The sequence below is a fragment of the Alnus glutinosa genome, chromosome 9, assembly GCF_958979055.1.
Source record: "Alnus glutinosa chromosome 9, dhAlnGlut1.1, whole genome shotgun sequence".
NCBI lineage: Eukaryota > Viridiplantae > Streptophyta > Magnoliopsida > Fagales > Betulaceae > Alnus > Alnus glutinosa.
Window position 1 is genome coordinate 17454995 of NC_084894.1, and position 19487 is coordinate 17474481.

Here is a 19487-nt window from a genome sequence, read left to right on the forward strand (position 1 = left end):
GACACTAGAATGACCATATACAATGTAGGAAAATAAATAAATAGGCACTTCAACTCTTTTAAGGGTCTGGTGGAGTATTGGAAAGTACATATGGAGACGTGAAATCGGCACAAAACTAAATAATCGCTACAACAGAGCCAGCATACGAAAATTATACTAGACAACGGAAATGGCTGTGTAGGAAAAAAAAAAAAAAAAAAAAAAGAAAAGACAGGAAATGGGCTGCAAAAACCAATAGCCATGTAGCAGTCAAACCACAGATGAGAGAATAAAAGCAGTAAAAGTGTCGAACATACCTTATTTAGCAAGTATTTATGTTGAGAAATCTAGATTACATATCGACCCCTTAACATATTACATTGAAACACAGAACATTACAAAGCAGTCTTCAGTGTTTCTCAAGTAACATAACATATATATCCCAACAATTCAAGCACATTTCAGATTGCAATGCATCTTTTGATATGAATGCTGACCCTGTGAATGGAAAAAACACACAACATTAGAGTTTGGCCCTCAGAAACTAAGCTAACAATGTAGTTTATCTATTGCAATGAGTTGCAAATATCACATAACTACTAAGCATGCAACTTATTTTCATTAACACTCAGGCTAATGATAGCAAATGAGTTGGGACATCAATATAATAGACTCAGATCGATCTTACAAATTTAAATTGGAAGTTCTGTAATAATATCACACTTTCATATCAACCAAAGCAAGTAAAATGGCTCAATCCCCATGAGAACGAAAAAACTCTAAAGAATAACATGAGTGGTTTCTAATTTTCAAAGAAAGAAAATATACCTTATCTATAGTTACAATAATCTTAACTTGGGACATATAAGAGCCTGGAGAACGAGGGGTTGAAGGGTCCTGAGACGGAGTGGTCTGGACTACTGGCGACTTCGAGCGACTCAGCGAAGACGACGACGGATACCAAGGGTAAGTCCGATTCTTTCTGGGTCAACTTGTTTCTAGGGTTTTCCAGTGTTCTTCTGAAGCGGGTTAGAGGGCTTCTGGGTCGGGTTCTGGGCAAGGGTCCTAAGCCCAACGGTTTCTGGTCTAAGTCGTCTTCCAAGAAGCCCATTATCCCTTTAAAACCGTTCTGGAAATCATCGGGTCAGAGTGTTAAGCTCTGTTTTAGGTCTTCCCCTCCGTCCAAAGGCTTTGGGTCTCACTTTTCGGGTCCCGCAGAATTTCTTGAAGCTCCTGTAGTGCTCTCCTCGCCGGACATATTGAAGGATGACTGTTTAGGGTCTTTTTTGGTGGAAGATTCGGAGTTGAAGCTGCTAGAGGCTGGGTCTGAGCGGTTTTCGAAGGACCACCGATTGGGTAATGAAGTTCCAGAATTTTCTGCTCGGGGATGATTTGGTTCCAGTGAGTTCTGGCCCTTCTCATTCGGCGCTGTCCTCTTCCGGAGTTGGGTCTAGCAGCGTGCAACCTCCAGCCTCTACAACATTTGGGTTTCCCCTTTCACCGGAACTCTTTTCTTTGGCGGCTCCGGCTCTGGCTCCTTCTCTGGCCCCTGGCGTTAAGTTCACTCCATTGAGGCCGCTTGAGATTCCTCAACCCTGTTTCGACCCTCCGTCTCTCGCTGGAGCAGCAGCGTTGGGAGAGAAGCTGAGTTCTTCTCTCCCTACGGTGGCTTCTAAGCCAATTCTGTCTTATTTCAAGAGGGCGAAGGCACTACGGGTAAAGAATTCAGTGAAGTGGACTGACGAGCTATTTTCAGGCTCCATGGAAGCCGCAAAGTTGAGCTGTACTGTTAAGAATTTTAAGGCTGCAGTGCCGCCAGCGAAGAATGTTGTAGAGCCTCCTGCGAAGAAGAGAACAGAGACTCTAGTGAAGCCAAGCCTTTTTAGGAAGGGGTTTCTTAACCTTCCCCCGATTGTTTCAGCTCCTCCTGCTTCGCCTCGGGAGGTCAACAAAGTCGAGGAGGTAGGACCTTCCTCCCCCCCGAGTGGTTGCTTTGATAGTTTCTCACAAACTCGAAATGATATTGTGGTTTTGGAGGAAGATGATGATTATTGGGATGGTTTGCCCTTGGATTGGGCGATGGAAGGGGATTTTGGGGAGAAGGCCATGGCAATTCGCGATGCCACAGAAGAAGATTATCAGCGGATTAAGATGATTGCGCGCCAAAAGTCTAAAGGCAAAAGGAAGCTTCTGAACCTGTATAGCTTCATCAATTATGGCGACGCGAAAGATCTCTCTAGGGGTAGGAAAGGCAAGGCACACATGACATAGGTTAGTGTGCCTTGGCAGGTGGTGGGTTGTTATGTTATTAGTTGGGTCCTTTTGTAGTTTGTTTCTTGATTTTTTTTTAGCTTTTGGGGTTTAGATTTTTGTGGGTTTTGTTGGGTTTCAGGTTAGCTCTAGTTGTTTCTGTGTACTTAGAGGCACCTTACGCTCTCTTTAATAAAATTTTAATTACCTATCAAAAAAAGTATAAGAGCCTGGAAACACGCTCTAGTTAGACTTTAGACATAATTAGTCAAGCTAGCTATAGCTTTTGCTCTGCCTCTTCCACCAAACAAAACTCAAAAGACAAAAGTTAGGTTCAGACATTCCAAACACAACCTTCACCACATGCAAGCAGGTCACAACCAGCAGTATTATGTCATCATTTCGCATTACAAGGAAAGAAAAATACAACCGGTGCATCTTGTGGAGGCAAATAATTTAGAATACAGCAAGTGGCAAGTTAAGCAATAAATGGAAATATCCATCCTTGAGAGAAATTGAAAACAAATGAACATAGATCCAGATTTTTCATAACTAAGAAATGATGCATCGAGTAATTTCTCAAAGCATGCAGTCAAGTCAGTATATAGCCCCTAAGAGGATGGCCAAGCAAACAAATCACACGTTCTCAGGTCTTCACACCTCTTCACTTGATAAGAAATAAACCAGGTCTCAAATTGGCAGTGGATCTAGCATGTCAACATGGGGTGAAAGATGCCCAACCTTTCTCCCGGAATCAGAAATCCTATGCTCATAAATCACAGTTTTCTCATCACAAGCTATAAAAAGTAGAGGTTGCAACTATGAATACCAACAAAGCCATTCTCTCCTTTACCCCAAGGCTCCTGACCATAAATTAAGAAGTAATAGAAAAGGAAGGTGGATAGGAGGTAAACAAAGGCCACTAAAACAAGTTTCCGAACAATTTCCTTCCCCGCCACTACGTGCCATACCGTCGCCACCAACTTCTCTTCTTAATCAACACTGAGATCAAAGATTCAAAATATCGCATTACTATCATCATGTCATTGTCACTGTTAGAATATTACTTAAATAATTGAATTCCCACTTTCGTATCAATTTAAGTTTTTGAGGCGACATTTGATAATTTAACAGTTAATATTACGTGTACGTAATGGATCCAAATACTGGCCCTTTTGAAGCAAAAATTTCCAATATGCTTAGCAAATAGCAGAAATTCAAACAGAGCAAGAGATGAGAAGTTTAGAACAACTTTGTTTCTCAATCCACTGCTAAAAGTTTCCACTTGACTATAATTTCCACAAAGGCTGATCAGCAACTAATCCTGTCCCTCTCAGTATTTCCAATATGCTTAGCAAATAGCAGAAATTCAAACAGAGCAAGAGATGAGAAGTTTAGAACAACTTTGTTTCTCAATCCACTGCTAAAAGTTTCCACTTGACTATCATTTCCACAAAGAAGGCTGATCAGCAACTAATCCTGTCCCTCTCAGTATTTCCGCGCGTATTCACAGATAAAATCCATATTGCATCTACTTCTGAATGATTTCAGCCATACACTTGTGACAGGACAAAGTCTCACAAATTGTTTACTTGTTTATTCAAATTTTACAAGTTTAATAAATTCTGAATGATCTGATAACATATTAATTTGTTTCTTTTTATTCTCCAGACTCTTTCTAGGGTTTCATTCCGCCACCATGGCCACGGTCATCAACATGCCAGTGAAGTCCCAAACTAAATTGACCAAACGAAGAATGAATTAAGAAAAAGAAAAAGACAGAGAGAGTAATACCATTGAATCTAGTTGTAGTAGAGCTCGAGGCCCATGCCGTCGTGGATCTCGTAGTCCTTGAGGGTGATGTGGTCCTTGTAGATGTTGTACCACTTCTGGATGCGGATCTTGTCCGATCGGGTGCCCGTCTGGGCCGCCACCAGCTTCTTCAGGTCGCCGATGGTGTCATCCTCGTTGCACTTCACACGCACCTTCTTGCCCAGCCGATCGTTCAGTACCACCTCAATCATCGTCGCCGCGCTTTATCAAAACCCTAACTTCGTCCTTCACGCACAAATTAATCGAGTCCTTATAGCCTCTTATCTTTGACCGACTAAATTGTACAAAAAGTAGCCGGCTTTTTCTTCTCTTTCTTGTCCTCCACGCGATTTGACCGTGTTGATTTTTTTGTGCCACGCGTGGTTTAATTACACCTCGGGGTCTAGAACTTTCACTCATTGCTCTTTCGGTGAGGGTACTTTTGGTCATTCACTTGTTTCGAGTCGATTTTTTTATTTTTTATATTTTTTCTAACCTTGAACAGGGTATGTCAAAATAGAATTTGGTTTTTTAAAGTATAATAAATACTATTTAAGTCTTTTAATACATTTTAAAATTCTATTGGCATCTGAGGAATATACTTTTATAAAAATAAATAAATAAAAAATGTTTATATCCTCTTAATACAAGGAAAAATCCAATAAAATCAAATAAAAAAATCCAAGGAAAAAGAGTAATCTATATAACTACATAAAAAAGTGAAGCTTTTTTTTTTTATCAAATACGGGAAAAGGGGAAAAGGGGGAAGCTTGTTGATTTTGTTTACGGTAGGTGTAAACCTACTCTCCTTTTTTTTTTTTTTAATTATATATTTTTGAAAGAGTAATTTTACATATCAATCATTTGTTCTCCTTTTGTCTCTAAAATTGATGTGGCTCTTAAAATTATCATTGGATTAAAATTCAATAATGATTTATCATAAATTTAATGGTAATTTTAAGAATCACATCAATTTTAAGAGAATAAAAGAGGACGAGAGGATGATATGTAGCATTACTCTTTTATTTTTATTTTTTCTTTTTTTTTAAGAGGTATAAGAGAGAGATATGGGGTATTTGAGTTTTTTTTTTTTTTTTTTTTTTTTTTTTTTTTTTGTCTTTTTATCATTGTTCCACAAAAATCATAAAAGCGTAAATTACTACTCCCTCCCTCAACACGTGCTCTGATTGTTATAAAAGTGAAAAATATCACGTCAACTAATTCCGGCACTCCAATAAACAGAGGTAAAAAATAAAAATAAAAAAAGACAAACTTTCGAAAAACAAAAGGCTTAATTTGATTTATTAACTTTTCAATAGACGAAGTAAAACTTAAAATTCAATTGCTTTTTAATGAAAGATACATGATTAACTATATATTCATGTTTTTATCTTAAAATTATTTCATAATATCGACATGACAGAGTTGTTTGTTTGAAATTGTCACATTAGTATTATAGGATAATTGTGAAATAAAGATATAATTTCTATCATTACTCTCCCGCAATTACTTTACAATGTTGATGTGGTTGTCCTAACCAATCCAACCTTTAAAAATAAAAATAAAAATTTAAAAAATAAAAAAAGTAGAATTATCAAAACATTATAAAATAATTATAAGATAAAAATGTGTTAACTACAATTGAAGCCAGAAACAAAAGTCGTAACTAAATAATAAAACCAAGTACACGCCAACCACCTAGAGCTAAACGTCAAGGCAAACCAATCTTGAATCACTCTTGTCTAGGGTTGTAATCAAACCAATCCGAATATTAAATGTTTTAAGTATGGTTTGTTTAAATTTTTTCAAACACGAGCCGAATTTAAGTTTATTACTGAACTAGATAATATGTTCTAGTTCTGTTCATTTATTTTTCAAACAAACTCGAGCTATTACATTACAAAGAAAATTTCTCTTTCCTTTTTTTTTTTTTTAAAAAAAAAAAATACTCAGTAACAAAATTACAAACAATAAAAATGAACTCCATACGAGACGAGCTAGAACCTAAATTTATACAAGCCAAAATTTTTTGTAGCCAAAATTTTTTGTTAAAGCTCTATTCGTTTAATAAATGAACCAATCTTGAGCTGAACATGTTCACAAGCTCTATTCACTTACAGTCCTACTCGTCCTATAATAAGGAACATAGAAAGTCATCTAAAATGTCAAACCACCACATGTTTCGAACATCCCCAACTGCCCAAAAAAATATATATATATACATATAAAAAAATAATTAAAAAAAAAAAAAAAAAAAAAAAAAAAAAAAAAAAAACCAAGTGTTTCTTGCAAGAATAAATATGATTATGATGGATCTGGGAAACCCCATAAATCAGTATCAAAAGGAAACAAAACCTCGAATGATAAACGAGAACGACAGTAACAAATAACTAATAACAATAACCATGACACGTCCTACCATCCAATCCCCATATGGAAACAAAATTATACTGTACAAACTTTTTGGTGCATAGGCCCCTTCCCCAACCAAATTTGGGGTCCGCCGCTGTCAGATCCAACTGACCCACAATCACTCTAAAACAGCAACCTCTTGATCAACCCTCCAATAATTAGCATCATTGAACTCCTTCATTCCAGGTCCGTCCACGTCAGAATTCTCCTCCTTCTCTGGCACCTTTTGTATAATGTTTCTCTTCAATGGCCCTGCTTCCCCAACTATCCCCTCCTTAAGAGCCTGTTCCATAGCCTTCTCGGTACCTTCTAATTCGACACCTACAAACTCAACATCCTCCTCAAACAATGACGGTACAGCAGCAGTTCTCTGACTTGAATCACTACCTTCTGAATCCTCATTTGAAGCTGTAGTGGTTGTTGGCGAGCCATTTGCAACTATAGATTCTCCACTTGAAGGAGAACTAGCATTAGAAGTCACTAATTGAGCTCGAGGATTCACATCAGAATTGGTGTGATCCTCGAACGGATTGACACTTGAACCGCCAACTTGCAGATCTGATGAATCGCTCCATCCCACCCAATCAGGTAAAGGCCTATCTCCAAACAACTCGTTGTCGGGTGTCTCAAACCTGAAGAATCCCATATCATGGGAAGCACTTGCCTTCTCGCTTTCCTTGTTCAGAATTCCACCATTCACAGAACCGCTTACAGTAAACCCATTCAGGAAGTTACCATTGGAACTAGATGTGCCATTGACAGAATCTTTGCTTTCAGCCAACTCCTCATCCTCGCCAACCACAACTTCATCGTCACTACTGCTGTTGCCACCATTTGCAGTTCCATTTAAGTTTATCTCATCCATCATCTCTGATGTACTCACAGGTGCGTTACCAATTCTGTCGTCTTGGAATGCAAACCAGTTGGAATTCGTGAATAGACTACTGTATAAAAGGGTTAAAAAAATTACATATATTAATTTTTTCTTCTTCCTGTTAACATAATTAGTTCCAAAAAAGAAACAAATTACGATAATACACAGCTGAGCCAATATGAAGTTCTTACACTACTAAGTACAACAAATTGAACAACATTTTAATCCTCCAACCTTGCCAGTTTTTGTTGATGGCCTTGATTGGGCGTAGCTATATCTAGGGCTCTAAATGGACATGGTCATAGGTCTGAACACAATCTAAATTCAATCTTTTCATATTATATACTGAATATATCCAACAAATTTTATGACTCTGACTCTTAAGCATTTGATTATAATCAGATTGAACATGGAATTAGATAGATTCAATCCAATTGAGAACCAAATCCAATATAAATTACCTATGTAATAAAATAAAATAGTTATAGTATTGAATAGATGATATCCTTAGGGAAAAAAAATGTAATGATATTTAGTCAAACAGTTAAATTTCAAAGGTGCTTTAAAATGCAAGGTAAAGAAATCGCCAATAAAAACCAGATTTTACAGAAGTTCTGTACGTTGTTATTATAGAATTTAGAGATATATTGGATGATTCTACCTACTTCAACCGTAGGGCAGAGACTGTATTTATAATAAGAGAGTTAGTCCTTAGATAGGACTTTACAAAGCTATCGTGAAACCATAGAGAAGTACTTTAGTAGGACTGTACAATCAGTAGATAAGAGACCTAAAGCTATATAACTTATAGTAGTAGAAACATAAGATAATATAGAAACTTAAAGCTATAAAACTTATAGTAGTAGAAACATAAGAGAACTAATTCTGGACAGATTTATCTTTATCTGGTCTAATAGTTATCTACATAAGACAACCGAAGATGAAATTCAGTTAGCTTTATTTTTAGTAACTTATAATTATGAAATTTTTATCATATTCAACAATGAGCTTGAAACTGGCCTTAGTTTTCTCAATTTAAATTACAATGCTAACTGAATCAAGTTAAATTCATGTGCTTCCCTTTCATCAATGCTAAGGCCGCTAACTTCTATATTCTTTTATTAAATAGTTTTAATTTGTACCTCTCAAACTCACAAATTTATATCTAAGTTGATAGAATACTTTATGAGGATGTTCTTTCATGGGACTTTCAGGTTTGCCAATGAGATAGGCAACCCTTTGGCAACTAATGGGCATCTCTCAACTTTAAAGGACTTCATACATCATTTCTAATATTGTTGATAACGTGTTGGGTATGAGGTGGGAGAGGTTCTTAAAGGTAACTTGCGTTACACATTTGTTTCTTTCCTATCAAAAATTCATAGTTCTTCATTGAAAGAGTCGATCTCTGACACTTGTATGGTCTCAATTTCCATTAATACCAGAAACAGTAGCAAAACATTCACAACACTGAAAACTAAATTTGGGACGATGTTCGACCAGCAGATAAAGAGGACTGCATTAATAAAATCTGGCATGTCCTCTGTGAACCTCGTGGGATAGCAAGGAATCAAGTTCAATAATGAAAAATGTTACCTAAGCATCCTTGCTTGCAAACAAATATTTTCCTAGTGTATGTCCACAGTTCCTCCTTAATAAAACTTCTCTAAAAATAAAATAATTTACAAACTTACCTCCCTTGATCATCACCTAGCCTCAAGGATGATATTACAACTTCAGCAGATTCATCATCAAAGTAGACATCCTGCATATTTATTATCAAAGGAAGACATTTCAATATTAAATTAAATAACAAAAAAAAAAGTTAAAAACCTTCCTCTTTGGCTTGTTCATATTGCCCCACATCCTATACATTCTAGATCTTCTTACTTTTCCATGCCTGACTGAGTTAAATAAAACATAACCACACCTCAACTTTTTAGAATCAAATCAGGAAAATGCTTTGGTAATAAAACATAACCACACCTAAACTTTTTAAAATCAAATAAGGAAAATAACACTGGTAATTCAGAAGACTCAAAACTTTACCTCATCATCACGATCAAGAGCCCCATGGTCCTGCAACCATCATGATACAAACATTAAACTAAAGGGCAAAATAACTCCCCAACAGGAAAAAAAAAATAAAAAAAAAATCCCAGACAGTGAGCATAAGGGAAAGTTAGGAGCAAAAAATGATGAAATGGTAATATATCTTCAGAGTGCATCTAATTCACCTCTTCAGCATCTTCATTCCCATAGATTTTGTAGCGGAAGGCCTGGCTCAAATTATTCGCTAGAGCTGCTACATCATAATCTCTATCATGAAGATCATCATCATCACTATCCCTTATCCTATCTTGCAATGCAGTTGGACGGCTGAAAACAGTGAGGAGAAAAAAGGGGAAGGGTAAATAAAAGATCAATGGAGTTGGAAAGGTCAAGAATATGGCAGACAAACTAAAGTCGAGATCCAGCTTAAAAGGGAAAATAAGCTTTCGAGACTTCTAACAACACTACAACAGCAATTAAGTGCAATTTCACTAGCTGATGATACAATGACCTAAATACCTTACTAATCCCAACAGTGGTTTTAAAGTTGCATAGTTCAATGTAACATACATCTAGTCAAATTCCTCCCTTTTGCTTCAAATCTCACTTGATATACAATCTCCATGTAATTTTAATAACTGAAGTAAATCTCCAAATCTCATATCTCATATTTTCCAAATTACATTATGTTGAATAGAATGCACAACAATTCTTACATTATGACCCCAATCACACTTTTAGAACATGCATGGCATATAGATGAGGTAAGATCATACCCACAAGCCCATCTGTAGACGTTTTCAACAGCATTGCGCTCCTGCAGAACTGTAGCTTGCCACTCATTCCATTCAGTATTTTCCTATAAAGAACATATGTAAATAGTAGTGTTAGAACAGATAGTAAATAGAAGAAAAAAAAATAGCCATTTGAGAGATGTTAAAAAAAATAAAAAAATAAAAATAAAAATAAAAAAAGGACTCCTTAAATGTATCCAAGATATCTCTTGTATAGTCCTGGTGTACTTGAGTTGCGCCCCTAGTGCCTTTAATGAAACTTCCATTACTTATCAAAAAAAAAAAAAATAGATCCAAGATATAAGTTCTTTAAATTTATCAATGACAGATATGAACAATGCACCAAATACCCACAAAGGAATCAATAAGAGGAAACACTGACATTGTAATATGGGGAAACAAAAAAAAAAGCCTTTGAAGATGAAGTAAAATTTTCAGGAGCACATAAAAGAGTGATCTGAAGGTAAGTTCAAACTTAGCAATCATGTCTTTGTTGAACACCAAAGATGCACCAAATACATGACACATGATTTAAAAAGAGGAAATACTCATACTGTAAAGTGAAAAAAAGGTTTTTTAAAAACTCCTGACGCTAGTCAAAGCACCCAAAAAATGATCTTAATAAAAATTTATAGTCGGGAAATTTTAAATTTCCAGGCAAAGAACGGCACATGGTGGAATTGATTTAGGAAGGGTGGATACCTATCACCCACCTGAAGACAAGCCTGAATGCGGCTTTGACCATTTCCCAACTGAACAAGCTTGTTAGAAACTCGCGTAATATGTCCAAGATTTCCTGCCCGAGGTGCCCGTTTTCCAGTAGGCATTGTTGGCTGCAAAGTCAGGGAAGTCAATAATAATCAGAAGTTCTAGTACTATCAACAGGTAAGAGGCCACAAATGACTACATATATGATGTGCTATTACACAGAGCAAAACCCTATATAAGTATATATATCCATTTCAGCAGAAACCCAAAAAGAAAAAAAAGGAAACTAATAAAAGATGAATACACTATGAATCTCTACTTCCAGCTTTTAGTGTTTTGATAGTTATGGTCCTCTTTTATCTTGTTCTGACACAGTTCAGCAGCGCATTTATAGATGTGCTACAATGATATGAGAGTCGTCAAAGATAGTGACCTGATTAACGTCACTAGAAAGAATGGGATGTTTATCTGTTTGAAGAATCTTCCCAATCAAATCGCACTCTCGAAGAAGGTGATTGACCATAGTATCACTCTTGCTTTCCAAACATGACAATATGATACTCTCCACATGGTGATGCAACGAGTTATTGTATGGGTACCTGCATTAATTGAACAGAGAAACTATAAACCATGCATCTTCAGGCAAATTAAAGAGAAAGAAGCAACATTAATTGCAAGAAGAGATCAAGCTTTCGCTAGACACCAGTAGCTTGGTCACTCATGCATTGAGAATCAAAAAATTAAAAACTTACTCAAAGAAAAGATCAATGATTCGTCGAATGGTTCCCGAGCTGACCAATTCATCCTCGGCAGCATCATTGGCAGTTTTCAATAGCACTGCAACGAACTCCACAATCTAGTATGGATAGCAAAGAAATATCAGAAAAATAAAACTGGATATCCAGAAGTCATCAATAAAGTCAGTTTCTGGGGGAAACAAGAGTTTTTAAACTGCATTCTGAATCCTACAAAAGTTTTAAAAAATTGACTAGGGGCTTAGGACATATGAAAGCCAACTCTCTTAGTCTTACTCCACTCAACTTCCAAATTGGGTATAGGCTCAACTTCATCTTGCATATTGAACTTATAATAAATAAACAAACCAACCTTTAGACGATGCTTCCCAAGAGGAGGCCTCAATTCTCCATATGTTGTAGGCAGTATCTTCTCATCAGATGACACATTCAGAAGTGTAAGCAAGTCACCTGCATAACAAAGTTGTATCATTGAACGTTTGGCAAGCATAAAAACAGCAATAATAGTGCGGCTATTAAGTTGTGTTCAATTTGTGAGTATGGAATGACTGGAATAGCTGCAAGTTTGAGTGGAACTTTCAGTCGTAAAATTGAATTTGCAGATTTTGCAGTCCTTCCTCCATTAGGTAGCACTTTTTAGTGTTTTCTTTTTCCTTCTTTCCTAGGACTTTTCAGATTTTTAATGCTTTAGTATTAATTTTCTACTTTCACTTAGGAACTTCTCTAGTATAATTCCCATATAGTAAGTTTTTGCACTCCCTCCTCCATTGTGCATAGTCTGCTTCAACCATCAAAGAAGATGATTGTGGATCCTTTGTTAAAGTGACAACTAATTTTCATGTCCATCTGACATTCAACTTATCCAACTTCCTGACTTATTTCAACTCGTCTAGAATGACTTATTCAACTCCAACTTAATGTTACCCGGACGGCATGTATTCATCTTGGAGTCCAGATGACAAAAGGTGCTATATCAGAAATTTATCTCATATCAGCTTCTTGGCTTGTCTAAGACACAAAGTAACATTTACCAAATGAGAATCCACATCTCTGTTTGCATATCAAATTTTTTGATTCAAAAGGCAAGAAGATGGAAAATGTATGATACACCACCAAATCATCAAATGTAAAGGGCACGAAATTAAACAAAGCATCATATAGACAAACCGAACACCGAGAACTTGGAGATAAGGTCTTGTAAGCTCCATACACATCATCAATAACAGATGAACAATAAAAGAGCAAATTTTCAAAATGATATCTCAACTTTAACACATTTCTAATGATCAATTATGTAATCTTCAGATCTAAATTTGACAAACTATTCAAAAATTTGACATTTTCTTAGTTTAAGGCCATCGGGCAAAGTAATTAAATAAATAAAATAGGACATTTCTTGTTTCCCTCAACCGAAAAATCAAATACTAACAATTTATTGGCACTAAATTGGGGAAATCTAAAAAGAAGAAACCAACAAAGAAACTTCAGTAGTCATCATATCAACTATGCTTTGACAGCAGCATAGCAAGGCAAGATCTAAACACCATGTTCACCACATAAGCCTGTCTAGACTTGCTAAAACATCTATCAACAAAAAGTTAAGGCCAAACAAGGCTAAAAGAATTGTTTTTCATGCCTAATATCCATCAAGTGAGTCAGCTTCTTTTATGTTAAATTTGCAAAAAGTACAATACCATGTTTTACTTCTTCTGATGACAGCCAAAATCATTTACTAAAACATAACTCAAATGACACAGATTCATTTTACTGTGGCAACCTATAAAACAAACTTAAAACATTTGTGGATATCTTTGAAATTTCTATTGAAATTAGTAATTCCAGAATTGATAGTAAAATAATTATTGGATATGAAATAGCATCTCCTAGTAAGGCTATATTCCTACCTAATTATTGGAAATGAAATAGCATCTCCTAGTAAGGCTATATTCCTACCTAAGGAGGAAAAAAAAAAACACAAGTCAATAACATCAGTCTAACAGATACATAATTATTTAAATGGGAGTACATCAAACAGCAAATTGGTATGAGAAGTAATGATCGACTAGCCAAACATTTTAACAAATTTCATATCATGAAAAACCTAAAGTTAGAGGCTTAAAAAACTTACCAAGTTTGGGAAGCATTGCACCAATTGTCTCAGGGTTAACAGATATTGGAGGTTCATACATATGTTGGCTTCGAAAAGAATGGAACATGGGAGAAGGTACTGCTGATCTTTTTGGGTCCAACAAAGAAATACAGACAGAGAGCGAGTGAACAAGGCAAGATTTCGAATGTGAATCTTCCAATGCATGACCGAATATCCTTGCAACAAAGCTGACATTGACAAAGAGCTTAAAATCCTCTATAAAATATGCACAAATAACTAATAATGTATGTTTATGTGTGTAGCTGACTAAAACGCTATATGAAGACAAACCTGGGGCTAGAAAGTTTGGTGGCTAGGGCCGATGAGGAATTTCGAGTTATAGCACATAGTGTTTCAGCCACATTAGCATGAACCTCAGGAGGACTCTGGTCCAGGTAAATCAGTTATTAGAAAATTCATTACAGAAAACGCTAGACCATATTATAGCTGAATATAAAAAATTAATCATAAATAAATAATAAACTTTAATGCTCATTTCAAAGCTTTCCTTTTTTTTTCCATCCCTCACAAACTACACTTTCAGTCCCTAATATATAAGTTCCAAGTCGATACTTTTATTTCAATGTTTACCACGTCAACAATTTTTGTGACAGTATCATCATCAATCCAATGGAAATAAAAACTAAAATTAATTTATTAAACTAGTTACACCATACTTCAGGGACCAAAATAAAGTTTAGCCTAAAATTATTATGCATTTCAGCTTCAAAAGGTAAAAGCTAGAGTGAAGGCAGTAAAACACACCGGCATGACCCTGTCTACATGCTAAATCACAGCTAAGGTAGTAAAACCAAATTTCAAGACAAAACTGTTGTTTAGGAATTCCACAGTGAGCCAATAAGGAAAAGACCCAATTACCACTGGCCAGCATTCAAAAGAGAACAAGAAAGAGAACACACGCACAACAACAAAAACTCAAAGTTGGCACGCCATATTTCTGAACCTTTGACAAAGAATGGTATCCTTACCAAAAATATCTCTCAAAAAAACAAATCAGATATCTCTTTAGCCACCCAGATTCTAACTTCCAATCAGTGCCAAATCCAAGGAAGTTGTGGCTTCATATAATGCTAAAAATGAGCATAAAGCTATTCCAGCTTCAAAGGGACATGCAAAATACAGGAACATTTAAGTTGAAGGCTCCAATGGATTTACTAGTCAAAAAGTAGGGTTCTTTCTTAAAGAAATGAATAATCAGACATGCAAACATACAACATATATCGGATATACTGTAACTTGAGACACAAATGCCTATGGCTCCCACATGATGCAAGTCCATACTCAATCAGCATATACATCCTTTAATATACAAGAGTGAGCAAAGGCCTTGCTGGTCCCAAACTTAGTGCTTTATTACACTTACTGATGGACTCAGTTTATCCACAATCATTTCTAGCAGATTGCTCTCAGCCAACCATTGCATTACTTCTAGATAATTGGGATACACATGGTCATCGGCACCTACAAGTCGAACCAAAACCTGCATAACGAGCTCACCTAAGATCAAAATACAACCTTAAATATGAAATGCAAATGTTACAAAGAGAGATCCACTTAAGTTGAAAATTGTAGGTGCTTACCTCCATGATAGATGTAATTCCTATCAAATCAACAAGGTGGCGAAAAACATCCTGATGTGCCTGTAAAGATAACAGATGAGTGAGATATAATTTAGAAGGAAATATAATAGCTAACGACAAATATTTTTTTTATAGATTATAGAGAGTATACACCACTGCCATGCCTGTTTCTGCCACCCAATAGGCAAATAGTATTCAAGTATATTTGTCCTTAAGGTACCAGAACCAGCGGACAGATCTTCCAGGCAATGCACAATTCAGCAATCCAGGGAAAGCTTTTACAGTCAAGATTCATAATACTAAGTGGATATATAAATTTCAAACTGCATTAAGTATCGTAGATTATAAACATTGACTTAACCACAGAACATTATGGGTTCATTTGGTAAAACTTTTCAAAGGGTGCTTTTTGCTTTTCAGTTGTGATGTGACATAAAGGTAAAAATAGTTTGTGAATGTTGTGTTTTAAGTTGTTTGTCAATGCTTTTGCTTTTTTGCTAAAAAGCAAAAAGCTGTCCTAAAACGAATTGCCAAACGAGCCCTATGTAGCTGAGCAACATTTTAATGTTAGGAAGTTCAGAAAAATATTATCCCAAACTACCTAACAAAGACCATAAAGAAGAAGGGATAAAAGCTCAAACTAAAGCATTTAAATACTGAGATTCTTGCCTACTTTCACATACCTACCAATAACCATTTACCACAATAAAATTGTCAAGCCAGTGGAGTATTCTAAAGAAATAGCATTTTGAACAGGCAGGCAAAGCGCAAATACATGACTACAAAGAGCCATGCAACACAAAATAAACAACTTTTTTGTCCTAGAAGAATGCCAATGCAGCCTTGGTTGGCAGGCCTTGTTTATAAGTCCCAGGATTTAAAAACAAGCAAAAATCCAGCATCGCATAATGCTTCTAACCTAGAGACAATGGGTTATGCAAGAACATCAGAATACTTGCCACCAGAGAGCACCATAGGCAAGCAGTACATATAAAGGAGAGCCTAATTAACATAAAACACATATATCCATATAGGAAACAGATTTAAGGAGAGCCTAGATAATATCCAGGATTTTTTAACTGCAAAGCCAGAGAACCAACATGGCCACTCGCTGGAATTTTCAAGCACAAAGTTTGCACCAAAAAAAAACAAAAAAGATTTTGATAGCTTCAAAGATGCACTCGGCAGCACAGGGAAGCAATAAGAGTTTAAGTTTAGCCAAACCAATAGGCTTATAATGTCACTCAAGTCAGGATGTCATAGTTATGTTATCCGAGGATCTATTAACGCTAGAACGGAACAACTTGGGTATCAAAAGTCGCCATTGCATGAAAAGATCCAAATATTAGCAAAGAACTCTAACCCTTCACTGTGCGTCCTACAACATCACTAGGGGCAAAATAACCAGCAAAGTAATTTATGGCATAATCTTATGTGCATGAGCAAGGATTCCCAACTTGTTATGAGGCTGCAATTGAGACACCTAAAGCATACATTAAAACCAGGCACATATAGTTGATGCTGGCCATGAGCAAGAGCCAATGATTTCAATCTAGTGCTCATTGTTTCTAAAACATTGCAACAGCTCGCCATAAAAAGCAAAATTAAATAATATATACAATGCAAAGTTAAACAAGTTTTTTTTTTTTTTTTTGATAAGTGATCCAAATATCATTAAAAGCGTAAGGCACACCTAAGTACATAGGAAGTATATAATAGAAGCCACCTAACTAGGAGGGCCAAAATGAACAAGAAAATCATTATAAAGTTAAACAAGTTTCTTACTTGAACATAATTCATAAGTTGGACCGTCTTCCGTATCATAAGGCACACAACAACCTGAATGATGAAAAAAATTATAATCAAGAAGTGGTGCCACTGACGCATAAGTAGGAAAAACATTGCCAATAAATAACAAAGAAACCAAGTTTCTTGTATCATCACAGAAGACCTTGCTAAAATACCCAGCCAGCAAGGTACCATGAGGACGATTTGGTTCCAAAAAGGAGAAGAGGAAGTTCATCAGCTGCAAGCACAGGGAAAGTAGAAGAAATCAAAATCAAAATAATAGCATATCAACTTCAATCCTTATAGATGCAATCATGAATAACCATAACCCTGTACCTCCTCTTCCTCCACCAAAGTCTTCAAAATAACATCAATTTCACATGTGAAAATCTCACAGGCAATGAATGGAAACCTAAATCATGAAACAAATTTTACCAAGAACAATTAGAAGAAAGAAAGAAAATTCCAAAACAGTTGGAGCCTTGAAATGTGAAAATTCGTGAATATCCCTTTTGTATCAAGTCAGAGTACAATACTTGAATGCTCGTTTGCTTTCAGCTTCCTCTGGGGGTTCTTCAATGATATAGCGCAATAACTGCTCCACCTGAGCTCTATCCCGTAGACTGAAAACATAAATTCTAAATAAGTAGTTTCCAGGATCAACTTTTATGTCATCCAATAAACAGACCACAACTCATATCAATTACTATCAAGCAACCCAAAAATGTAGATATTGGTGGCAAAATTAGGTAATGGATGATAAAGATTATAAAAACAGTCTACAACTAGAATGGAGAAGGAATGCTACAAGTTAATGAGACGACTATTTAATGCTTTGCATTCTTGAATTATTTCTTCTTCATCCAGAAGCTCTTCTAAAGTGAAATTCTCCTTGTCTAATAATGACTCCACCTGTGAACAAGAAAAAGACACAACAAGCTCAAATAGGTTAGAGATAAAGAGATTGGGATAAAGAAAAGAAAATAGTACACTGCGGGACCAAGCCCAGCATTAATAGGACACTAAAATTGCATTTCAAAAATAAATAAATAAATAAATAGGACACTAAAATTGAAACTTTAGATAACTAGACACCCCTTAACAGCCACACATCTCTATAAGCACACTCTAGAACAATCACTGACACCTTGAAGCAACTATATTAAATTCCTAGTTGTTCCAATTTCAAGCCCATAAAAAAAAAAAAAAAAAAAAAAAAAAAAAAAAAAATATTCTTTGCCACCAGTCGTTCCCTCCATATCCCCAGCAGCCAAAAAAGGTCAAATAACATTTGTAAAGCAAAAGAGTTGGATTCAAATTAATTAAAGACCACAAGAAGCAAATTAAAACCCCTGAGAATGAATCCACTTAAACCTATTCAATTTGGGAAACCACAAGAAGCAAACCACTAGAAAACATCCATAACATAAACAACACGTTGCCACAAAAAAGTACACATATAGCAAGCCATTACAAAATTCAACAACCAAAATTAGTACAGCTCAGGCCAATTAGTCAAAAGCAAATTCGAATGAAACATACTAGCAAGTTGAAACTACAAACAATCGGTCAACAAATTACTTAAACCAAAACGAAAATCGCACGCCGTTTCCAAGAACATAAGAAGGAAACTGCTGCAAAAAATATGAAATAAGCAAATCCAAACACGGTATTCTATTTCATCGAATTACAAAGTCAAGTGAATTAGCATTTCTAAAACTCTAAAAATTGGGTTTAAAATCACTTACAGGTGAGGAGGCAGAAAGAGCTGTGAGCTTCCAGAACATGTCGAAGAGAGAGAGATTCAGCAGAGCCCGAAGCAAGAGCTGCGCAGATCTGTAAACCCTAGAAGCGGGAGGAATCTAGGTGAGAAAAAGACGCGGAGAGCTCTAGATTCGAGGGAGCAGAGAGAGAGAGAGAGGTGATTTGAGCTGTAAACCCTATTTTTTGTGAGAGGGAGATCCAAAAGAAGCCAGGGCCGTGAAGATCGAGAACGATAGAGAGAGAGAGAGAGAGAGGGAGAGGGAGGGGCAGGCCGATAAAAATCGCAGCTGTAAGGCTGTAACAGAGCAAATAGCTGATTGAGGGTCGCAAAAGTACAGAATGTGGTACTCGGAAATTCCCACAAAACCATTTTATGTCAATGTAAACTGTATGCATGACATGTATGTATGACATGTGATATGTCTTTTATATGGTTGTTGTGTTTACGTATGACATGTGATATGTCTTTTATATGGTTGTTGTGTTTACAAGTGTGGTAGGTGACTTTTGATTTGAAAAAGAGTAAAGTTGGGTTCACGGCTCATGTAC

The 19487-nt window shown here is 36.0% G+C and overlaps 2 protein-coding genes across 3 annotated transcripts; both read right to left on the reverse strand.

The window, feature by feature from the left end:
• Positions 1-269: 269 nt before the first annotated feature.
• Positions 270-4356, reverse strand: LOC133877498 (ubiquitin-like protein 5). Its single transcript, XM_062315827.1, has 2 exons — positions 4024-4356; positions 270-477 (listed from the first exon to the last, which is right to left on the reverse strand). Exon 1 carries the CDS (start codon positions 4251-4253, stop codon positions 4032-4034), a length of 222 nt encoding a protein of 73 aa, XP_062171811.1. The 5' UTR covers positions 4254-4356; the 3' UTR covers positions 270-477; positions 4024-4031.
• A 1967-nt stretch (positions 4357-6323) lies between these two features.
• LOC133876998 (uncharacterized) lies at positions 6324-19286 on the reverse strand. Of its 2 annotated transcripts, none has more exons than XM_062315230.1 (19): positions 18923-19286; positions 17983-18086; positions 17711-17797; positions 17511-17586; positions 17338-17412; positions 17172-17225; positions 15387-15446; positions 15170-15286; positions 14077-14171; positions 13765-13973; positions 11989-12086; positions 11634-11737; positions 11315-11480; positions 10887-11006; positions 10156-10238; positions 9565-9706; positions 9377-9406; positions 9022-9092; positions 6324-7394 (listed from the first exon to the last, which is right to left on the reverse strand). In XM_062315230.1, exons 1-19 carry the CDS (start codon positions 18959-18961, stop codon positions 6572-6574), a joined length of 2553 nt encoding a protein of 850 aa, XP_062171214.1. In that variant the 5' UTR covers positions 18962-19286; the 3' UTR covers positions 6324-6571. The 2 variants fall into 2 exon arrangements, with proteins under 2 accessions (XP_062171214.1, XP_062171213.1); XM_062315229.1 differs by having other exon boundaries at positions 6324-7397.
• Positions 19287-19487: the final 201 nt, after the last annotated feature.

What these genes read in the sequence shown, in the direction of transcription:
- LOC133877498 (XM_062315827.1), bottom strand. Translation starts at nt 4,253, where the DNA reads ATGATTGAGGTGGTACTGAACGATCGGCTGGGCAAGAAGGTGCGTGTG.
- LOC133876998 (XM_062315229.1), bottom strand. Translation starts at nt 18,961, where the DNA reads ATGTTCTGGAAGCTCACAGCTCTTTCTGCCTCCTCACCT. An exon ending in TTGGGAAGCATCGTCTAAAG is followed by an intron (nt 11,738 to 11,988) that starts GTTGGTTTGTTT and finishes TATCCATACTAG; the next exon opens with ATTGTGGAGTTCGTTGCAGT. An exon ending in ATCATTGATCTTTTCTTTGA is followed by an intron (nt 11,481 to 11,633) that starts GTAAGTTTTTAA and finishes CAATTAATGCAG; the next exon opens with GTACCCATACAATAACTCGT.